A 21,908-nucleotide genomic window follows, 5' to 3' on the forward strand; every position below is an offset into this window, starting at 1 on the left:
AATAATATATATATTGCAGAAATCTGCTTATTATATACTTGCATATGCTCGCTTGTATTATATACTTGCATATGCTCGCTTATATTATATACTTGCATATATTCGCTGATATTGGATACTTGCTGATAATATATACTTGCTTATAATATATACTTGCTTATAATATATACTAGAATATACTTGCTTATAATATATACTAGAATATACTTGCTTTAATATATACAAGAATATACACCCTTATAATATATACAAGAATATACTTGCTTATAATATATACTTGCATACACTTGCTTTTAATATATACTTGCATATAATATATACTTGTATATACTTGCTTATAATATATACTTGCATATACTTGCTTATATATGGTAGTGGAGGTGGTGGTGGAGGTGGTACGTATTCCTCTTGGGCCGGAACAAGGCTAGACCACGTCCAGATGCCCGTTCAAAGACAGAAAAATCAAACACCATCTGCGGATCCTCCAAAATAATCTATGGGCTTATAATGTATACTGGCTTATAATATATACTTGCATATACTCGCTGATATTATATACTTGCATATATTCGCTGATATTAGATACTTGCTTATAATATATACTTCCTTATAATATATACTAGCTTATAATATATACTAGAATATACTTGCATATAATATATACTAGAATATACTTGCTTATAATATATACATGCTTATAATATATACTTGCATATACTTGCTTATATATGGTGGTGGAGGTGGTGGTGGTGGTACGTATTCCTCTTAGGCCGGAACAAGGCTAGACCACGTCCAGGAACCCGTTCACCGACATAAAATCAAACACCATCTGCGGATCCTCCAAAATAATCTATGGGCTTATAATATATACTGGCTTATAATATATACTTGCATATACTCGCTGATATTATATACTTGCATATATTCGCTAATATGAGATACTTGCTTATAATATATTCTTGCTTATAATATATACTAGAATATACTTGCTTATAATATATACTAGTATATACTTGCTTATAATATATACAAGAATATACTTGCTTATAATATATACATGCTTATAATATAAAATTGCATATACTTGCTTATAATATATACATGCTTATAATATAAAATTTTATACTTGCTTATAATATATACTTGCATATACTTGCTTATAATATAAAATTTTATACTTGCTTATAATATATACTTGCATATACTTGCTTATAATATATGCTTGCATATACTTGTTTATATTATATACTTGGATATACTCGCTTATATTATGTACTTGCATATACTCGCTTATATTATAAACTTGCATATACTGGCTTATAATATATACCTGCATATACTCACTGATATTATATACTTGCATATATTCGCTGATATTAGATACTTTCTAATAATATATACTTGCTTATAATATATACTAGAATATACTTGCTTATAATATATACTAGAATATACTTGCTTATAATATATACTAGAATATACTTGCTTATAATATATACAAGAATATACTTGCTTATAATATATACTAGAATATACTTGCTTATAATATATACAAGAATTTACTTGCTTATAATATATACATGCTTATAATATATCCTTGCTTATAATATATACTTGTATATACTTGCTTATAATATATACTTGCATATACTTGCTTATATATGGTGGTGGAGGTGAAGGTGGTGGTGGTACGTATTCCTCTTGGACTGGAACAAGGCTAGACCACGTCCAGGAGCCCGTTCACCGACAGAAAATCAAACACCATCTGCGGATCCTCCAAAATAATCTATGGGCTTATAATATATACTTGCTTATAATATATACTAGAATATACTTGCTTATAATCTATACATGCTTATAATATATACTTGCTTGTAATATACATTTGCATATACTTGCATATACTCGCTTATACTATATACGTGCATATACTCGCTTATATTATATACTTGCATATACACGCTTATATTATATACTTGCATATATTCGCTGATATTAGATACTTGCTTATAATATAAACTTGCTTATAATATATACTTGCTTATAATATATACTAGAATATACTTGCTTATAATATATACTAGAATATACTTGCTTATAATATATACAAGAATATACTTGCTTATAATATATACTTGCATATACTTGCTTATATATGGTGGTGGAGGTGGTGGTGGAGGTGCTTATAATATATACTAGAATTACTTGCTTATAATATATACTTGCATATACTTGCTTATATATGGTGGTGGAGGTGGTACGTATTCCTCTTGGGCCGGAACAAGGCTAGACCACGTCCAGGAGCCCGTTCACAGACAGAAAAATCAAGCACCATCTGCGGATCCTCCAATATAATCTATGGGTTTATAATGTATACTGGCTTATAATATATACTTGCATATACTTGCTTATATATGGTGGTGGAGGTGAAGGTGGTGGTGTTACGTATTCCTCTTGGACTGGAACAAGGCTAGACCACGTCCAGGAGCCCGTTCACCGACAGAAAATCAAACACCATCTGCGGATCCTCCAAAATAATCTATGGGCTTATAATATATACTTGCTTATAATATATACTAGAATATACTTGCTTATAATCTATACATGCTTATAATATATACTTGCTTGTAATATACATTTGCATATACTTGCATATACTCGCTTATATTATATACGTGCATATACTCGCTTATATTATATACTTGCATATACACGCTTATATTATATACTTGCATATATTCGCTGATATTAGATACTTGCTTATAATATAAACTTGCTTATAATATATACTTGCTTATAATATATACTAGAATATACTTGCTTATAATATATACTAGAATATACTTGCTTATAATATATACAAGAATATACTTGCTTATAATATATACTTGCATATACTTGCTTATATATGGTGGTGGAGGTGGTGGTGGAGGTGCTTATAATATATACTAGAATTACTTGCTTATAATATATACTTGCATATACTTGCTTATAATATATACTTGCATATACTTGCTTATAATATATACTTGCATATAATATATACTTGTATATAATATATACTTGCTTATAATATATACTTGCATATTCTTTCTTATAATATATACTTGCATATAATATATACTTGCTTATAATATATACTTGCATATTCTTTCTTATAATATATACTTGCATATAATTGCTTGTAATATATATACTTGCTTATAACATATACTTGCATATACTTGCTTATAATGGTGGTGGTACGCATTCCTCTTGGGCCGGAACAAGGCTAGACCACGTCCAGGAGCCCGTTCACCGACAGAATATCAAACACAATCTGCGGGTCCTTCAAAATAATCTATGGGCTTACAATATATACTTGCTTATAATATATACTTGCTTATAATATATACTAGAATATACTTGCATATAATATATACTAGAATATACTTGCTTATAATATATACATGCTTATAATATATACTTGCATATACTTGCTTATATATGGTGGTGTAGGTGGTGATGGTGGTGGTGGTACGTATTCCTCTTGGGCCGGAACAAGCCTAGACCACGTCCAGGAGCCCGTTCACCGACAGAAAATCAAACACCATCTGCGGGGCCTCCAAAATAATCTATGGGCTTACAATATATACTTGCTTATAATATATACTTGCTTACAATATATACTTGCTTATAATATATACTTGCTTATAATATATACTAGAATATACTTGCATATAATATATACTAGAATATACTTGCTTATAATATATACATGCTTATAATATATACTTGCATATACTTGCTTATATATGGTGGTGGAGGTGGTGGTGGTGGTACGTATTCCTCTTGGGCCGGAACAAGGCTAGACCACGTCCAGGAGCCCGTTCACCGACAGAAAATCAAACACCATCTGCGGATCCTCCAAAATAATCTATGGGATTTAAATATATACTGGCTTATAATATATACTTGCATATACTCGCTGATATTATATACTTCATATATTCGCTTATATTATAAACTTGCATATACTCGCTTATATTATAAACTTGCATATACTCGCTTATATTATATACTTCCAAATACTCGCTTATATTATATACTTGCAAATACTCGCTTATATTATATACTTGCATATACTTGCTTATAATAAATACTTCCATATACTTGCTTATAATATATACTTGCATATACTTGCTTATAATATATACTTGCATATATTTGCTTATAATATATACTTGCATATACTTGCTTATAATATATACTTGCATAACCTTGCTTATATTATATACTTGCTAATAATATATATATTGCAGAAATCTGCTTATTATATACTTGCATATGCTCGCTTGTATTATATACTTGCATATGCTCGCTTATATTATATACTTGCATATATTCGCTGATATTGGATACTTGCTGATAATATATACTTGCTTATAATATATACTTGCTTATAATATATACTAGAATATACTTGCTTATAATATATACTAGAATATACTTGCTTTAATATATACAAGAATATACACCCTTATAATATATACAAGAATATACTTGCTTATAATATATACTTGCATACACTTGCTTATATATGGTAGTGGAGGTGGTGGTGGAGGTGGTACGTATTCCTCTTGGGCCGGAACAAGGCTAGACCACGTCCAGATGCCCGTTCAAAGACAGAAAAATCAAACACCATCTGCGGATCCTCCAAAATAATCTATGGGCTTATAATGTATACTGGCTTATAATATATACTTGCATATACTCGCTGATATTATATACTTGCATATATTCGCTGATATTAGATACTTGCTTATAATATATACTTCCTTATAATATATACTAGCTTATAATATATACTAGAATATACTTGCATATAATATATACTAGAATATACTTGCTTATAATATATACATGCTTATAATATATACTTGCATATACTTGCTTATATATGGTGGTGGAGGTGGTGGTGGTGGTACGTATTCCTCTTAGGCCGGAACAAGGCTAGACCACGTCCAGGAACCCGTTCACCGACATAAAATCAAACACCATCTGCGGATCCTCCAAAATAATCTATGGGCTTATAATATATACTGGCTTATAATATATACTTGCATATACTCGCTGATATTATATACTTGCATATATTCGCTAATATGAGATACTTGCTTATAATATATTCTTGCTTATAATATATACTAGAATATACTTGCTTATAATATATACTAGTATATACTTGCTTATAATATATACAAGAATATACTTGCTTATAATATATACATGCTTATAATATAAAATTGCATATACTTGCTTATAATATATACATGCTTATAATATAAAATTTTATACTTGCTTATAATATATACTTGCATATACTTGCTTATAATATAAAATTTTATACTTGCTTATAATATATACTTGCATATACTTGCTTATAATATATGCTTGCATATACTTGTTTATATTATATACTTGGATATACTCGCTTATATTATGTACTTGCATATACTCGCTTATATTATAAACTTGCATATACTGGCTTATAATATATACCTGCATATACTCACTGATATTATATACTTGCATATATTCGCTGATATTAGATACTTTCTAATAATATATACTTGCTTATAATATATACTAGAATATACTTGCTTATAATATATACTAGAATATACTTGCTTATAATATATACTAGAATATACTTGCTTATAATATATACAAGAATATACTTGCTTATAATATATACTAGAATATACTTGCTTATAATATATACAAGAATTTACTTGCTTATAATATATACATGCTTATAATATATCCTTGCTTATAATATATACTTGTATATACTTGCTTATAATATATACTTGCATATACTTGCTTATATATGGTGGTGGAGGTGAAGGTGGTGGTGGTACGTATTCCTCTTGGACTGGAACAAGGCTAGACCACGTCCAGGAGCCCGTTCACCGACAGAAAATCAAACACCATCTGCGGATCCTCCAAAATAATCTATGGGCTTATAATATATACTTGCTTATAATATATACTAGAATATACTTGCTTATAATCTATACATGCTTATAATATATACTTGCTTGTAATATACATTTGCATATACTTGCATATACTCGCTTATACTATATACGTGCATATACTCGCTTATATTATATACTTGCATATACACGCTTATATTATATACTTGCATATATTCGCTGATATTAGATACTTGCTTATAATATAAACTTGCTTATAATATATACTTGCTTATAATATATACTAGAATATACTTGCTTATAATATATACTAGAATATACTTGCTTATAATATATACAAGAATATACTTGCTTATAATATATACTTGCATATACTTGCTTATATATGGTGGTGGAGGTGGTGGTGGAGGTGCTTATAATATATACTAGAATTACTTGCTTATAATATATACTTGCATATACTTGCTTATATATGGTGGTGGAGGTGGTACGTATTCCTCTTGGGCCGGAACAAGGCTAGACCACGTCCAGGAGCCCGTTCACCGACAGAAAAATCAAGCACCATCTGCGGATCCTCCAATATAATCTATGGGTTTATAATGTATACTGGCTTATAATATATACTTGCATATACTTGCTTATATATGGTGGTGGAGGTGAAGGTGGTGGTGTTACGTATTCCTCTTGGACTGGAACAAGGCTAGACCACGTCCAGGAGCCCGTTCACCGACAGAAAATCAAACACCATCTGCGGATCCTCCAAAATAATCTATGGGCTTATAATATATACTTGCTTATAATATATACTAGAATATACTTGCTTATAATCTATACATGCTTATAATATATACTTGCTTGTAATATACATTTGCATATACTTGCATATACTCGCTTATATTATATACGTGCATATACTCGCTTATATTATATACTTGCATATACACGCTTATATTATATACTTGCATATATTCGCTGATATTAGATACTTGCTTATAATATAAACTTGCTTATAATATATACTTGCTTATAATATATACTAGAATATACTTGCTTATAATATATACTAGAATATACTTGCTTATAATATATACAAGAATATACTTGCTTATAATATATACTTGCATATACTTGCTTATATATGGTGGTGGAGGTGGTGGTGGAGGTGCTTATAATATATACTAGAATTACTTGCTTATAATATATACTTGCATATACTTGCTTATAATATATACTTGCATATACTTGCTTATAATATATACTTGCATATAATATATACTTGTATATAATATATACTTGCTTATAATATATACTTGCATATTCTTTCTTATAATATATACTTGCATATAATATATACTTGCTTATAATATATACTTGCATATTCTTTCTTATAATATATACTTGCATATAATTGCTTGTAATATATATACTTGCTTATAACATATACTTGCATATACTTGCTTATAATGGTGGTGGTACGCATTCCTCTTGGGCCGGAACAAGGCTAGACCACGTCCAGGAGCCCGTTCACCGACAGAATATCAAACACAATCTGCGGGTCCTTCAAAATAATCTATGGGCTTACAATATATACTTGCTTATAATATATACTTGCTTATAATATATACTAGAATATACTTGCATATAATATATACTAGAATATACTTGCTTATAATATATACATGCTTATAATATATACTTGCATATACTTGCTTATATATGGTGGTGTAGGTGGTGATGGTGGTGGTGGTACGTATTCCTCTTGGGCCGGAACAAGCCTAGACCACGTCCAGGAGCCCGTTCACCGACAGAAAATCAAACACCATCTGCGGGGCCTCCAAAATAATCTATGGGCTTACAATATATACTTGCTTATAATATATACTTGCTTACAATATATACTTGCTTATAATATATACTTGCTTATAATATATACTAGAATATACTTGCATATAATATATACTAGAATATACTTGCTTATAATATATACATGCTTATAATATATACTTGCATATACTTGCTTATATATGGTGGTGGAGGTGGTGGTGGAGGTGGTACGTATTCCTCTTGGGCCGGAACAAGGCTAGACCACGTCCAGGAGCCCGTTCACCGACAGAAAATCAAACACCATCTGCGGATCCTCCAAAATAATCTATGGGATTTAAATATATACTGGCTTATAATATATACTTGCATATACTCGCTGATATTATATACTTCATATATTCGCTTATATTATAAACTTGCATATACTCGCTTATATTATAAACTTGCATATACTCGCTTATATTATATACTTCCAAATACTCGCTTATATTATATACTTGCAAATACTCGCTTATATTATATACTTGCATATAATATATACGCATGAGTCTCCATTCATTCTTCGGCCAGATGGGATCGAACCCACTGCCTCTTTTAAATGGGCCCAGTGCCCTACCTACCAGGCCCATGTTAAACATTGTAAAATACAACAATAATTTATTCCTGACTCGCGGGACCAAAGATGCGTTTCATGTATTTCACCTTAGACGGTTTTGCTTTAATGAAGTTCAAGGGTATTAGATATTGATGAATTATTGATAAAAGAATTTTATTAACTAATAACTATTTAAGGAATAACTGAGCTGAAACATAAATATTTGAAGAAAAAAATGATCGTGGTCGAAAAATATGAAAAATTTGATTCACAATAGTTATTCAACAGAGACGATTTTTCTTAAAATTATAGTAATTCTCGAAATTCGGTTTTAAATTTTTTAAAAATAATAAATTTAAAGCTATTCAATTTTAAACACAATTTTATTTGATACACAAATATTGTGTGTTGTTACGGTGTTGAACTTCATTATATTGCAATCCAAATTTATAAACGCACCCACATCTCTTTGGCTGATCGTTTGATGCCTTGAATTTCGCGTTACATTTCAGTTGCAGTTGTAAATGGGTATTTTACCCTTGCATAGGCATAACTTTCATAAATCTACCTGTAACTGTACCTGTAAACGAAAGCGTGTTAAATATTCTATCAAATCAGTTAGAAAGTATATCCATGCATTTCTGTAGTATGTCTTAAATTGTTTAGAGTATTCGTGAATGTAAAGGTGGATGAATCTAAGTTGTTCGAAATCCTATCGTTGGAAAACAATTTTAAACACGAACTTTCGAATTCACTAAGTAGAATTTTTGTATTTAAATAATAATGTTTCCTTCAGAAAAGAAAGCAAAAATTAGTTAAAATGAATTCCGTGACGTGCCGCTGAACATCAGTTTTTATTTTTCTAAATTCACTCGCGGCGTTATATGTTTAGAGTATAATGCTTCTGCATTTTTAAAATAGCAAATATTCCAGAATCTTTTAACAAAGAGCAGATAAAAATCATACTTAATTGTATAAAAGTTATGCACACTAAAAAGTTGAAAATTGAACATCGAGTGTTGGTTTGGAAAATAATTGCAGTTTCGCTTTTTTTACTTACGTACTGTTATGCATCAGCCACAAGCAGCCATAAAGGTAACGATACACTCCAATTTTAAACTCTTTTAAAGAAACTGACTTAAAGTAATCATTGTTATAACAATTATTAACAAGCAATTATTTATTTATTTCTCTTATGTAGGATTATGATAGAAATCTTTAAAAAAATGATAACAATAAATCACATTTTTAATTTGATCAGAAATATGAGCCATTATTAATCCATTAAGGATAATCTTGTACACTATTACACTATTAGAAAATGTGTCTTTATATTTATATATTAATCAAATTTGTTTTATTTTCTAAATTATATATTTTTTAAATACTATATATCTTCATGTAGTGCCTAACCTCTTTGTTGACATCGCAATAGTAGTGTCTTCATTAAAATACAAATATTTGTAATTATTTATGATATACATACTATTTTACAAACTAAACAAAAATGTTTTAAAGTAAATATTCAATCTAAAAATCCACATTCATTATTGTAAACTGCAAGCAAATCTAGGGGGTGCCATCCCCTTCGCAGAGGATCAAAATTGTGATGGCATGTCTTCGGATCACCTTCCGGGATGTTTCCCAGACCGTCGCCAATAGCCCATTGTGCAGCTCTAGTGCGACGTAAATTAACAACAACAACAAACAAATCTAATACCTCAGAATAACTAGAAAAATTTTTGATTGCAAATTGTTTTTTTTTCGATGCATGATCTCAATTATCAAACAAGATATTAAAAAATGAAAAAAAAATGTTAATTTAAATACTGAGAGGTTTTAATGAAACAAAATATTTGTATAGTGTTCCTCTAAAGTTCTCAAACTAATTTAGATTATAACTGATTAGGTGAAATTCGAATTGGAAGTCGCACATGATTATTATTCAATGATTTAAATTATTGTATTCAAATGATTTTCATTTTATACCCGTCTCTGGCGATCAACTTGTTCACCTTTTTCAATAAGATTAATTTCAAGAGTCTCGAAATTTAAAATCGTAATTAAAAAAATAAAAACAAAGTTTATAATCCTTTCGTAGAAAAGACAAAAAATTCTAATTTTTCACTTTTTACACGGTCACACTTTTAGATTCTAAAATGGAAGTAGTGAGAATTTTGAAACTGATTTGTTGCTAAGAGCAACATTATTTTAAACATAGTCTTTATTGGCTCAATGATACTTTTGAAGAAAACCTGTTAAGATAAAACTTGTTTTACTTGCGATTAGAGTTGTGATATTATTTTCCAGCCGAAGACATTTTAAAATTATAAATATTATAATAATTTCAGTTTAATGCGGCTGTTGAAGGCAACAGTATTAAAAGAAAGTCAAATTCCCATTTAAAAGTTAAATCAAAAATTACATTTATATGGCATGCTTAATGGGTTATAAAAGCGGACTTTTAATTATTATCAACTAGTTTTATTCACTGTTTTTTCTAAGCATAAACGGATGTTTTTCATTAAAATTTTTTATTTTTTTTATAACCGTCGGTGAACAGCGGACCCAATCTTTAAGTTTATGGCTACCAATGTTCAACGTCGTAACCTTGTTATTTTTGGACCCAGTCCAGAAGACAAGGTAACTTCAGGATCAAGTATGTATTTGAAGAACCATAAACACCTCATCCGAATACTCCGACAGAATTGAACTTTAACCCATGATCTGCCCACCACTTAGAATATTTTACATCAGCACTGCGGTAGGTGTAAAAATTACGACTTAAAATCTAAGCAGTGACCCTATTCTTATTCGAGCGCACAATTTCAGAGTTATTTATTGACCAACCATCACTGAGTTTCGAACCTGGTTCACTTCAGTGAGAGCTCTATTTCTCAATATTGATCCCTAGGAGGTAAGTGATACACGACTTAAATAAGTACGCTAACATAAACTGCTGTTTGTAGAAAATGCAACACCATGAAAGAATCATCAGAATCAAATGAAATTTAATGCAGAAACGACTTGTACTGATACAAATAAATGATGAAATTTTCAAAACAAAAGAAACAAATTAAGCGTCCGAAATCAGTATTTGGTGCAGCCACCACGCGCTGCAATAAGTGCTTCTATACGACGTGGCATGGAGTCAAACAGATGTTGAATATCTGCTTGAGGAAGAGAATTCCATATCGCTTGTATGCGCAACCAAAGTTCGTCTTTGGAAACTGCAGGACGCGGATCACGAGTGAGACGCCGACCAACCATATCCCACACGTGCTCAATAGGCGACATATCCGGCGAATAAGCAGGCCAAGGAAGAAGTTGCATGCGTTGTGCTGAACAGAAGTCTCTAACAGTCCGCGCAACATGTGGGCGTGCATTATCCTGCTGAAAGATAGCTCCAGGGATGCCTTGAAGGAAAGGAACGACTTCGGGCTGTAGCACTTCACGGACGTATCTGTTGCTATTGAGATTACCCTCAATTCGTATCAAATTGGATCGTCCATGATACGAAATCGCACCCCAGACCATAACTCCGGGTGTTCGACCACTATGTCGTTCAATAATACACTCAGGAAGGCAGCGTTGACCGGCATAACGTCTAACACGAACACGGCCATCACGGGTCCACAAATTGAAGCGTGATTCATCTGAAAAGACAACTTGGTGCCAATCAGCTCGCCAGTCTCTGTGCTCAAGAGCCCACTGCCGACGCAGCCGTCGATGATCCGCCGTGAGGGGAATCCTGTATAATGGCACCCTTGCACGCAATCCACGGCGCAGCAGACGACGACGAATTGACGAAGCCGACAATTGTACACCTGTAGCAGTAGACCAATGTGCTGCCAGCTGCCTGGAGGAAGCTGTGCGATCATTCACCGCCATGCGGAGCAGGTGTCGATCATCGCGCTCTGACGTCACCTTCTGTCGTCCAGTGCCTGTTTTTCGAGTTGTTCGGTGCTCGTCGGTCCACTGCTTCCAAACTCGCATCACTGTGGAACTGTTCCGCTGCATACGAGCTGCTATTGCGCGATAGGAAAATCCTCCTTCTCGAAGGCCGATTATCCTCCCTCGTTCAAACTCCGTAAGTTGCTTGAATTTCTTATTCTTCCGTCGTGGAGGCATACTCAGGTCTCACTAAACGTTTGCCACTAACAAATAATCATAGACTATTTTCAACGTCCCGCTACAGCACTTTATTTATACGCTTTCAGCATCAATTCAGAGGGCGCTGCGCGCGCCACGCACGCGCGATGGCTCTGAAACTTTATTAATTTGCATAATATCCTATAATTGACATTTGCTGCGAATTTCATTTGATTCTGATGATTCCTTCATGGTGTTGCATTTTCTACAAACAGCAGTTTATAATTTATGCACTTTAGTGCATCTTGACAACCTCCCACCTTTTTTTAAGAAAGTTTGTGATATTTTTATTTCAACAATAATAATATTGAAGTTTGAAGATTATTAATTAATCTTCAAACTTCAATATTGCTGTTTAAATAAATATGATTCGAAGATAGGATTGAAAATTGAATTTTGTCTTTTAAAAAATTTTGTGTTTGGGGGAAAAAATGGCAGAAGATTTTAATAAATTTAAAAGTCTTTAAACGGAATTGCTGTTTAGACTAATAAGAATAAACATTTTCATGTTTCAAAATATCTGCTATCACTAATGTGACATTGCGTCACTCATTTTTTTTAGATCTAAAATTATATAGTCCCTTTAATTAATTTGACAGTTATTACACTTTCCCTTATGGAAGTGGACTGGAATGTCGCTCCCCTCAAGTTCATAGAATAACAGGTGCTTCGGCTTTATTTGATGTTTCCTGTGAAAACTTTTACTTTTCCGCGTTTTCTTATTTATTAACCGTAACTATCTCAAATATTTAAACACTTTAACTTTTATTTTACCTTCCTACGCCTGTCTTAACCGTAACTTCTAATTTTTTCCTAACTGCAACTCGTTTTCCTATTCAAGCTGCTGACGTCACTTAACGCGCGCATTCGATTTTTGTCTTTTTCTGGATCCATTCTCCGTTAAATGAAGCGCGTTTTTTTCACCTTCCCCGTAAAACGGTTAGGAAGGATGGCGCGAATGAACATTCATCTGCTGTCTTCTTCAAAATAACTGTAATTAATCCAATCAACGTATCTTCCGTCGGAGCAATGTGTCCAACAGATCACCACCTTCTTTCCTGAGACCTATTCTACATTCGCAATTCTTCAGCAGTATGCTGCTGTCACAACTGATGTAGATATTCGACTCGTTCTTTTTCAGCACTGGACTGAGAAGGTATTCCTTTTTCTTAAGTTTTCCTCTTCAAAATGTTTTTTTTTTTTTGTTTTTTTGTAAAGACTGCCACAATTTTGGTTTTCTGAGTTGTTGTGATACAACCATTCTACTTCACCATTCTTTAAGCCTTTCCCAAGTTAACATTATAAATTCATTTTATAACCCAACGCTATACGACAGTTTATAGACAATACTTTACAATACAGGCAATAGTTTTTGATAATTTATGTTATACGTGGTTTTTCTTCAGTGCTAGAGCTAGTGAACTATATTCGTCATTAATCCAGCTGTAGTTTATATTATATACTTGAATATCATTTTCATCATTATTCCAGAAATAGTTTATATTTTATACTTAAATTGAATAATTGCATTTCAATTTAATTATGACAAGTTATCTTCATTAGTCCAGCTATAGTTTATAACATAAAATTTCATATACCGACTTATATTATATACTTGTATTTCAATTGAATTATGACAAGTTATATTCATCATAAGTCCAGCTATATTTTACATTATATACATGTAAATACTACATACTTGCATTTAATTTAATATGACCCGCTATAGTTTATTTTTAATTCTTGTATATACTTGCATTTCAATTTTATCATTAGTCCAGCTATAGTTTATATTATATACTTGCACATACTTGCTTATATTATACTTGCATTTCAATTTAATTATGACAAGTTAGATTCATCATTAGTACAGCTATAGTTTATATTATATACCTTATATTTGCATTTAATTTAATTATGACAGGTCATATTCATGATTAGTACAATTATAGGGTACATTCTATACTAGCATATATTACATATTTGCATTTAATTTAATTATGACAAGTAATATTCAGCATTAGTCCAGCTATAGTTTATATTATATACTTGCATTTCAATTTCATACTTAGTTCAGCTGTAGTTAATAATATATGCTTGCATATAAGTGCTTATATTGTATACTTGCATTTCAATTTAATTATGACAAGTTATATTCATCATGTTTCCAGCTATAGTTTATATTATATATTTGCTTATATTATACATTTGCATTTAAATTTAATTACGACAAGTAATATTCCTTAGTCCAGCTATAGTTCAAATTATATACTTGCCTAAACTTCCTTATTTTATACACTTGCATTTCTGCTAAATTATGACAAGTTATGTTCGTTATTAGTCCAGCAATAGTTTTTATTATATGCTTGCATATACTTGCATTTCAATTTTATCATTAGTCCAGCTTTTGTTAATATTATATACTTTCTAATATTTGCTTTAATTTAATTATTTCAAGTTATGCTCATCATTAGACCAGCTATAGATTATATTATATACTTGCATATATTTTATACTTGCATATATTATATACTTGCATATATTATATACTTGCATATATTTAATATTTGCATATACTTGCTTGTGTTATATACTTGTATTTCAAATCAATTATGACAAGCTATATTCATGAGTCCAGCTATAGTTTCATTATATACTTGCTTATAATATAGACTTGCATTTCAATTTCATTAGGAAAAGTTATTTTCATCAGGAGTCCAGCTATAGTTTACATTTTACACTTGCATATACTTGCTTATATTTCAAACTTGCATATTAATAAAATTATAGAAAGTTCTATTCATTAGCCCAGCTATAGCTTATATTATACGAAAAGTTATACATAATTTGTCCTGTTATAGTTTATATTATACACTTACATATACTGGATTTTAGATTTCATCATTAGTCTAGGTATAATTTATATTATATACTTGCTTATATTATATCCTTGCATTTTATTTAATTGTGACAAGTTATATTCATATATTCATGATTAGTCCAGTTATAGTTTATATATATTTGCTTATATTATACACACGCATTCCAATTTAATTATGGCAAGGTATATTCGTCATGAATCCAACTATAGTTTATAATATATACTTGCATATACTTGCTTATATTACACACTCGTGATTCAATTTAATTATGACAAGTTATATTCGTCACAGGTCCAGCTAGAGTTTATTTTAAATACTTGCATATACTTGCTTATATTATATATTTGCATTTCAATTTAATTATGATGAACTTAATTCATAGTGGATTCTGCTGTAGTTTATATTATGTACTTGATTATACTTGCTTATATTATACACTTGCATTCCAATTTATTTATCAAGATGAAAAAACTTATTAGGAGGATCTTGGCCTGTTCTAGACTGTAGTGCCCAAGTCGATTTCAATTTAATTATAATGAGTTATATTCATCATGAGTCCTGCTTTAATTTATATTATGTACTTAATTATATTAAACACTTGCATTTCAATTTAGTTATGATGAGTTATATTCATCATATGTCCAGCTATACTTTATATTATATACTTGCATATACTTGCTTATATTATGCATCTTCATTTCAATTTAGTTATGATGAGTTATATTCATCGTATGTCCAGCTATACTTTATATTATATACTTGCATATACTAGCTTATATTATGCATCTTCATTTCAATTTAATTAGGACGAGCTATATTCGCCATGAGTTCAACTATGGTTCCAATAATATACTTGCATATAGTTGCTTTTATTATACACTTGCATTTCAATTTACTAAAGACAAGTTCTATTCATCATTTGCGAGTTATAGTTTATATTATATTCTTGCATTTCAATTTTATTACTAGTTCTGCTATAGTTTATATTATTTACATGCATATACTTTCTTGTATTATACACTTGCATTTTAATTTAATCATGAAAAGCTAGGTTCATCATTAGTTCAGCTATAGTTCATATTATATACTTGCATTTGAATTTTATCATTAGTCCAGATTTTGTTAACATTATATACTTCCTTATATTTGAGTTAATTTAATTATTTCCAGCTATGTTCATCATTGTTCCAGCTATAGATTGTCATATACTTGCATATACTCGCCTATAATATATACTTGTATATACTTGCTTATAATATATACTTGCATATACTTGCTTATAATATATACTTGCATATACTTGCTTATAATATATACTTGCTTATAATATATACTTCCATATACTTGCTTATAATATATACTTGCTTATATTATATACTTGCATTTAATTGCTTATAATATATAATTGCATATAATTGCTTATAATATATACTTGCATATACTTGCTTATAATATATACTTGCATATAATATATACTTGCATATTCTTTCTTATAATATATACTTGCATATACTTGCTTATAATATATACTTACATATTCTTTCTTATAATATATACTTGCATATACTTGCTTATAATATATACTTGCATATACTTGCTTATAATATATACTTGCATATACTTGCTTATAATATATACTTGCATATTCTTTCTTATAATATATACTTCCATATAATTGCTTATAATATATATACTTGCTTATAATATATACTTGCATATTCTTTCTTATAATATATACTTGCATATAATTGCTTATAATATATATACTTGCTTATAACATATACTTGCATATACTTGCTTATAATGGTGGTGGTACGTATTCCTCTTGGGCCGGAACAAGGCTAGACCACGTCCAGCAGCCCGTTCACCGACAGAAAATTAAACACCATCTGCGGATCCTCCAAAATAATCTATGGGCTTATAATATATACTGGCTTATAATATATACTTGCTTATAATATATACTAGAATATACTTGCTTATAATATATACAAGAATATACTTGCTTATAATATATACAAGAATATACTTGCTTATAATATATACTTGCATATACTTGCTTTTAATATATACTTGCATATAATATATACTTGTATATATTTGCTTATAATATATACTTGCATATACTTATAATATATACTTGCATATACTTGCTTATATATGGTGGTGGTACGTATTTCTCTTGGGATGGAACAATGCTAGACCACGTCCAGGAGCCCGTTCACCGACAGAAAATCACACCATCTGCGGATCCTCCAAAATAATCTATGGGCTTATAATATATACTTGCTTATAATATATACTAGAATATACTTGCATATAATATATACTAGAATATACTTGCTTATAATATATACATGCTTATAATATATACTTGCATATACTTGCTTATATATGGTGGTGGAGGTGGTGGTGGTGGTACGTATTCCTCTTAGGCCGGAACAAGGCTAGACCACGTCCAGGAACCCGTTCACCGACATAAAATCAAACACCATCTGCGGATCCTCCAAAATAATCTATGGGCTTATAATATATACTGGCTTATAATATATACTTGCATATACTCGCTGATATTATATACTTGCATATATTCACTTATAATATATACTTGCTTATAATATATACTAGTATATACTTGCTTATAATATATACTAGTATATACTTGCTTATAATATAAACAAGAATATACTTGCTTATAATATATACTTGCATATACTTATAATATATACTTGCATATACTCGCTTATATTATATGCTTGCATATACTCGCTTATATTATATACTTGCATATACTCGCTTATATTATATACTTGCATATACTCGCTTATAATATATACTTGCATATACTTGCTTATAATATATACTTGCATATAATATATACTTGCATATTCTTTCTTATAATATATACTTGCATATACTTGCTTATAATATATACTTGCATATACTTGCTTATAATATATACTTGCATATTCTTTCTTATAATATATACTTGCATATAATTGCTTATAATATATATACTTGCTTATAACATATACTTGCATATACTTGCTTATAATGGTGGTGGTACGTATTCCTCTTGGGCCGGAACAAGGCTAGACCACGTCCAGCAGCCCGTTCACCGACAGAAAATTAAACACCATCTGCGGATCCTCCAAAATAATCTATGGGCTTATAATATATACTGGCTTATAATATATACTTGCATATATTCGCTGATATTAGATACTTGCTTATAATATATACTTGCTTATAATATATACTTGCTTATAATATATACTTGCTTATAATATATACTAGAATATACTTGCTTATAATATATACTAGAATATACTTGCATATAATATATGCAAGAATATACTTGCTTATAATATATACAAGAATATACTTGCTTATAATATATACTTGCATATACTTTCTTTTAATATATACTTGCATATAATATATACTTGCATATATTCGCTTATATTAGATACTTGCTAATAATATATACTTGCTTATAATATATACTAGAATAAAGTTGCTTATAATATATACAAGAATATACTTGCTTATAATATATACATGCTTATAATATAAATTTGCATATACTTGCTTATAATATAAACTTGCATATACTTGCTTATAATATATACTTGCATATACTTGCTTATAATATATACTTGCATATACTTGCTTATAATATATACTTGCATATACTTGCTTATAATATATACTTGCATTTACTTGCTTATAATATATACTTGCATTTACTTGCTTATAATATATAGTTGCATATACTTGTTTATATTATATACTTGCATATACTCGCTTATATTATATACTTGCATATACTCGCTTATATTATATACTTGCATATACTCGCTTATATTATAAACTTGCATATACTCGCTTATATTATATACTTGTAAATACTCGCTTATATTATATACTTGCATATACTTTCTTATAATATATACTTGCATATAATATATACTTATATATACTTGCTTATAATATATACTTGCAGATACTCGCATATATTATATACTTGCAAATACTCACTTATATTATATACTTGCATATACTTACATATAATATATACTTGCATATACTTGCTTATAATATATACTTGCATATACTTGCTTATAATATATACTTGCATATACTTGCTTATACTATATACTTGCATTTACTTGCTTATAATATATACTTGCATATACTTGCTTATAATATATACTTGCATATACTTGCTTATAAAATATACTTGCATAACCTTGCTTATATTATATACTTGCTAATAATATATATATTGCAGAAATCTGCTTATTATATACTTGCGTATGCTCGCTTGTATTATATACTTGCATATGCTCGCTTATATTATATACTTGCATATACTCGCTTATATTATATACTTGCATATGCTCGCTTATATTATATACTTGCATATACTCGCTTATATTATATACTTGCATATACTCACTTCTATTATATACTTGCATATACTCGCTTATGTTATATACTTGCATATACTCGCTTATATTATATACTTGCATATACTCGCTTATATTATATGCTTGCATATACTCGCCTATATTATATGCTTGCATATACTCGCTTATATTATATACTTGCATATACTCGCTTATATTATATACTCGCATATAATATATACTTGCATATACTTGCTTATAATATATACTTGCATATTCTTTCTTATAATATATACTTGCATATTCTTTCTTATAATATATACTTGCATATACTTGCTTATAATATATACTTGCATATAATATATACTTGCATATTCTTTCTTATAATATATACTTGCATATAATTGCTTATAATATATATACTTGCTTATAACATAGACTTGCATATACTTGCTTATAATGGTGGTGGTACGTATTCCTCTTGGGCCGGAACAAGGCTAGACCACGTCCAGCAGCCCGCTCACCGACAGAAAATTAAACACCATCTGCGGATCCTCCAAAATAATCTATGGGCTTATAATAGATACTTGCATATACTCGCTGATATTATATACTTGCATATATTCGCTGATATTAGATACTTGCTTATAATATATACTTGCTTATAATATATACTAGAATATACTTGCTTATAATATATACTAGAATATACTTGCTTATAATATATACTAGAATATTCTTGCTTATAATATATACTTGCATATAATATATACTTGTATATACTTGCTTATAATATATACTTGCATATACTTATAATATATACTTGCATATACTTGCTTATATATGGTGGTGGAGGTGGTGGTGGAGGTGGTACGTATTCCTCTTGGGCCGGAACAAGGCTAGACCACGTCCAGAAGCCCGTTCACCGACAAAAAATTAACAACCATCTGCGGATCCTGAAAAATAATATATGGGCTTATAATTTATACTGGCTTATAATATATACTTGCATATACTCGCTGATATTATATACTGGAATATATTTGCTGATATTAGATACTTGCTTATAATATATCCTTGCTAATAATATATACTAGAATATACTTGCTGATAATATATACTAGTATATACTTGCTTTTAATATATACTTGCATATAATATATACTTGTATATACTTGCTTATAATATATACTTGCATATACTTATAATATATACTTGCATTAACTTAATTATATATGGTGGTGGAGGTGGTGGTGGAGGTGGTACGTATTCCTCTTGGGCCAGAACAAGGCTAGACCACGTCCAGGAGAACGTTCACCGACAGAAAAATCAAACACCATCTGCGGATCCTCCAAAATAATCTATGGGCTTATAACGTATACTGACTTATAATATATACTTGCATATACTCGCTGATATTATATACTTGCATATATTCGCTGATATTAGATACTTGCTTATAATATATACTTGCTTATAATATATACAAGAATATACTTGCTTATAATATATACTTGCTTATAATATATACTTGCATATACTTGCTTTTAATATATACTTGCATATAATATATACTTGTATATACTTGCTTATAATATGTACTTGCATATACTTATAATATATACTTGCATATACTTATAATATATACTTGCATATACTTGCTTATATATGGTGGTGGAGGTGGTGGTGGAGGTGGTACGTATTCCTCTTGGGCCGGAACAAGGCTAGACCACGTCCAGAAGCCCGTTCACCGACAAAAAATTAACAACCATCTGCGGATCCTGAAAAATAATATATGGGCTTATAATTTATACTGGCTTATAATATATACTTGCATATACTCGCTGATATTATATACTTGAATATATTTGCTGATATTAGATACTTGCTTATAATATATACTTGCTTATAATATATACTTGTATATATTTGCTTATAAAATATACTTGCATATACTTATAATATATACTTGCATATACTTGCTTATATATGGTGGTGGAGGAGGTGGTGGTGGTGGTGGTGGTGGTGGTACGTATTCATCTTGGGCCGGAACAAGGCTAGA

General features: G+C 29.8%; 1 protein-coding gene across 1 annotated transcript in view; it reads left to right on the forward strand.

The window, feature by feature from the left end:
* The window catches only part of LOC107449561 (uncharacterized), a 147,422-nt gene that overhangs the window by 20,369 nt on the left and 105,145 nt on the right, over positions 1-21,908 (forward strand). Inside the window, exon 2 of the mRNA XM_087162975.1 lies at positions 13,553-13,708. Coding sequence (XP_087019101.1) covers positions 13,553-13,708 — 156 coding nt within the window. The remainder of the gene's footprint in view (positions 1-13,552; positions 13,709-21,908) is intronic.

The sequence above is a fragment of the Parasteatoda tepidariorum genome, chromosome 5, assembly GCF_982258835.1.
Source record: "Parasteatoda tepidariorum strain Cologne lab strain chromosome 5, Ptep-v5.0, whole genome shotgun sequence".
Lineage (NCBI taxonomy): Eukaryota > Metazoa > Arthropoda > Arachnida > Araneae > Theridiidae > Parasteatoda > Parasteatoda tepidariorum.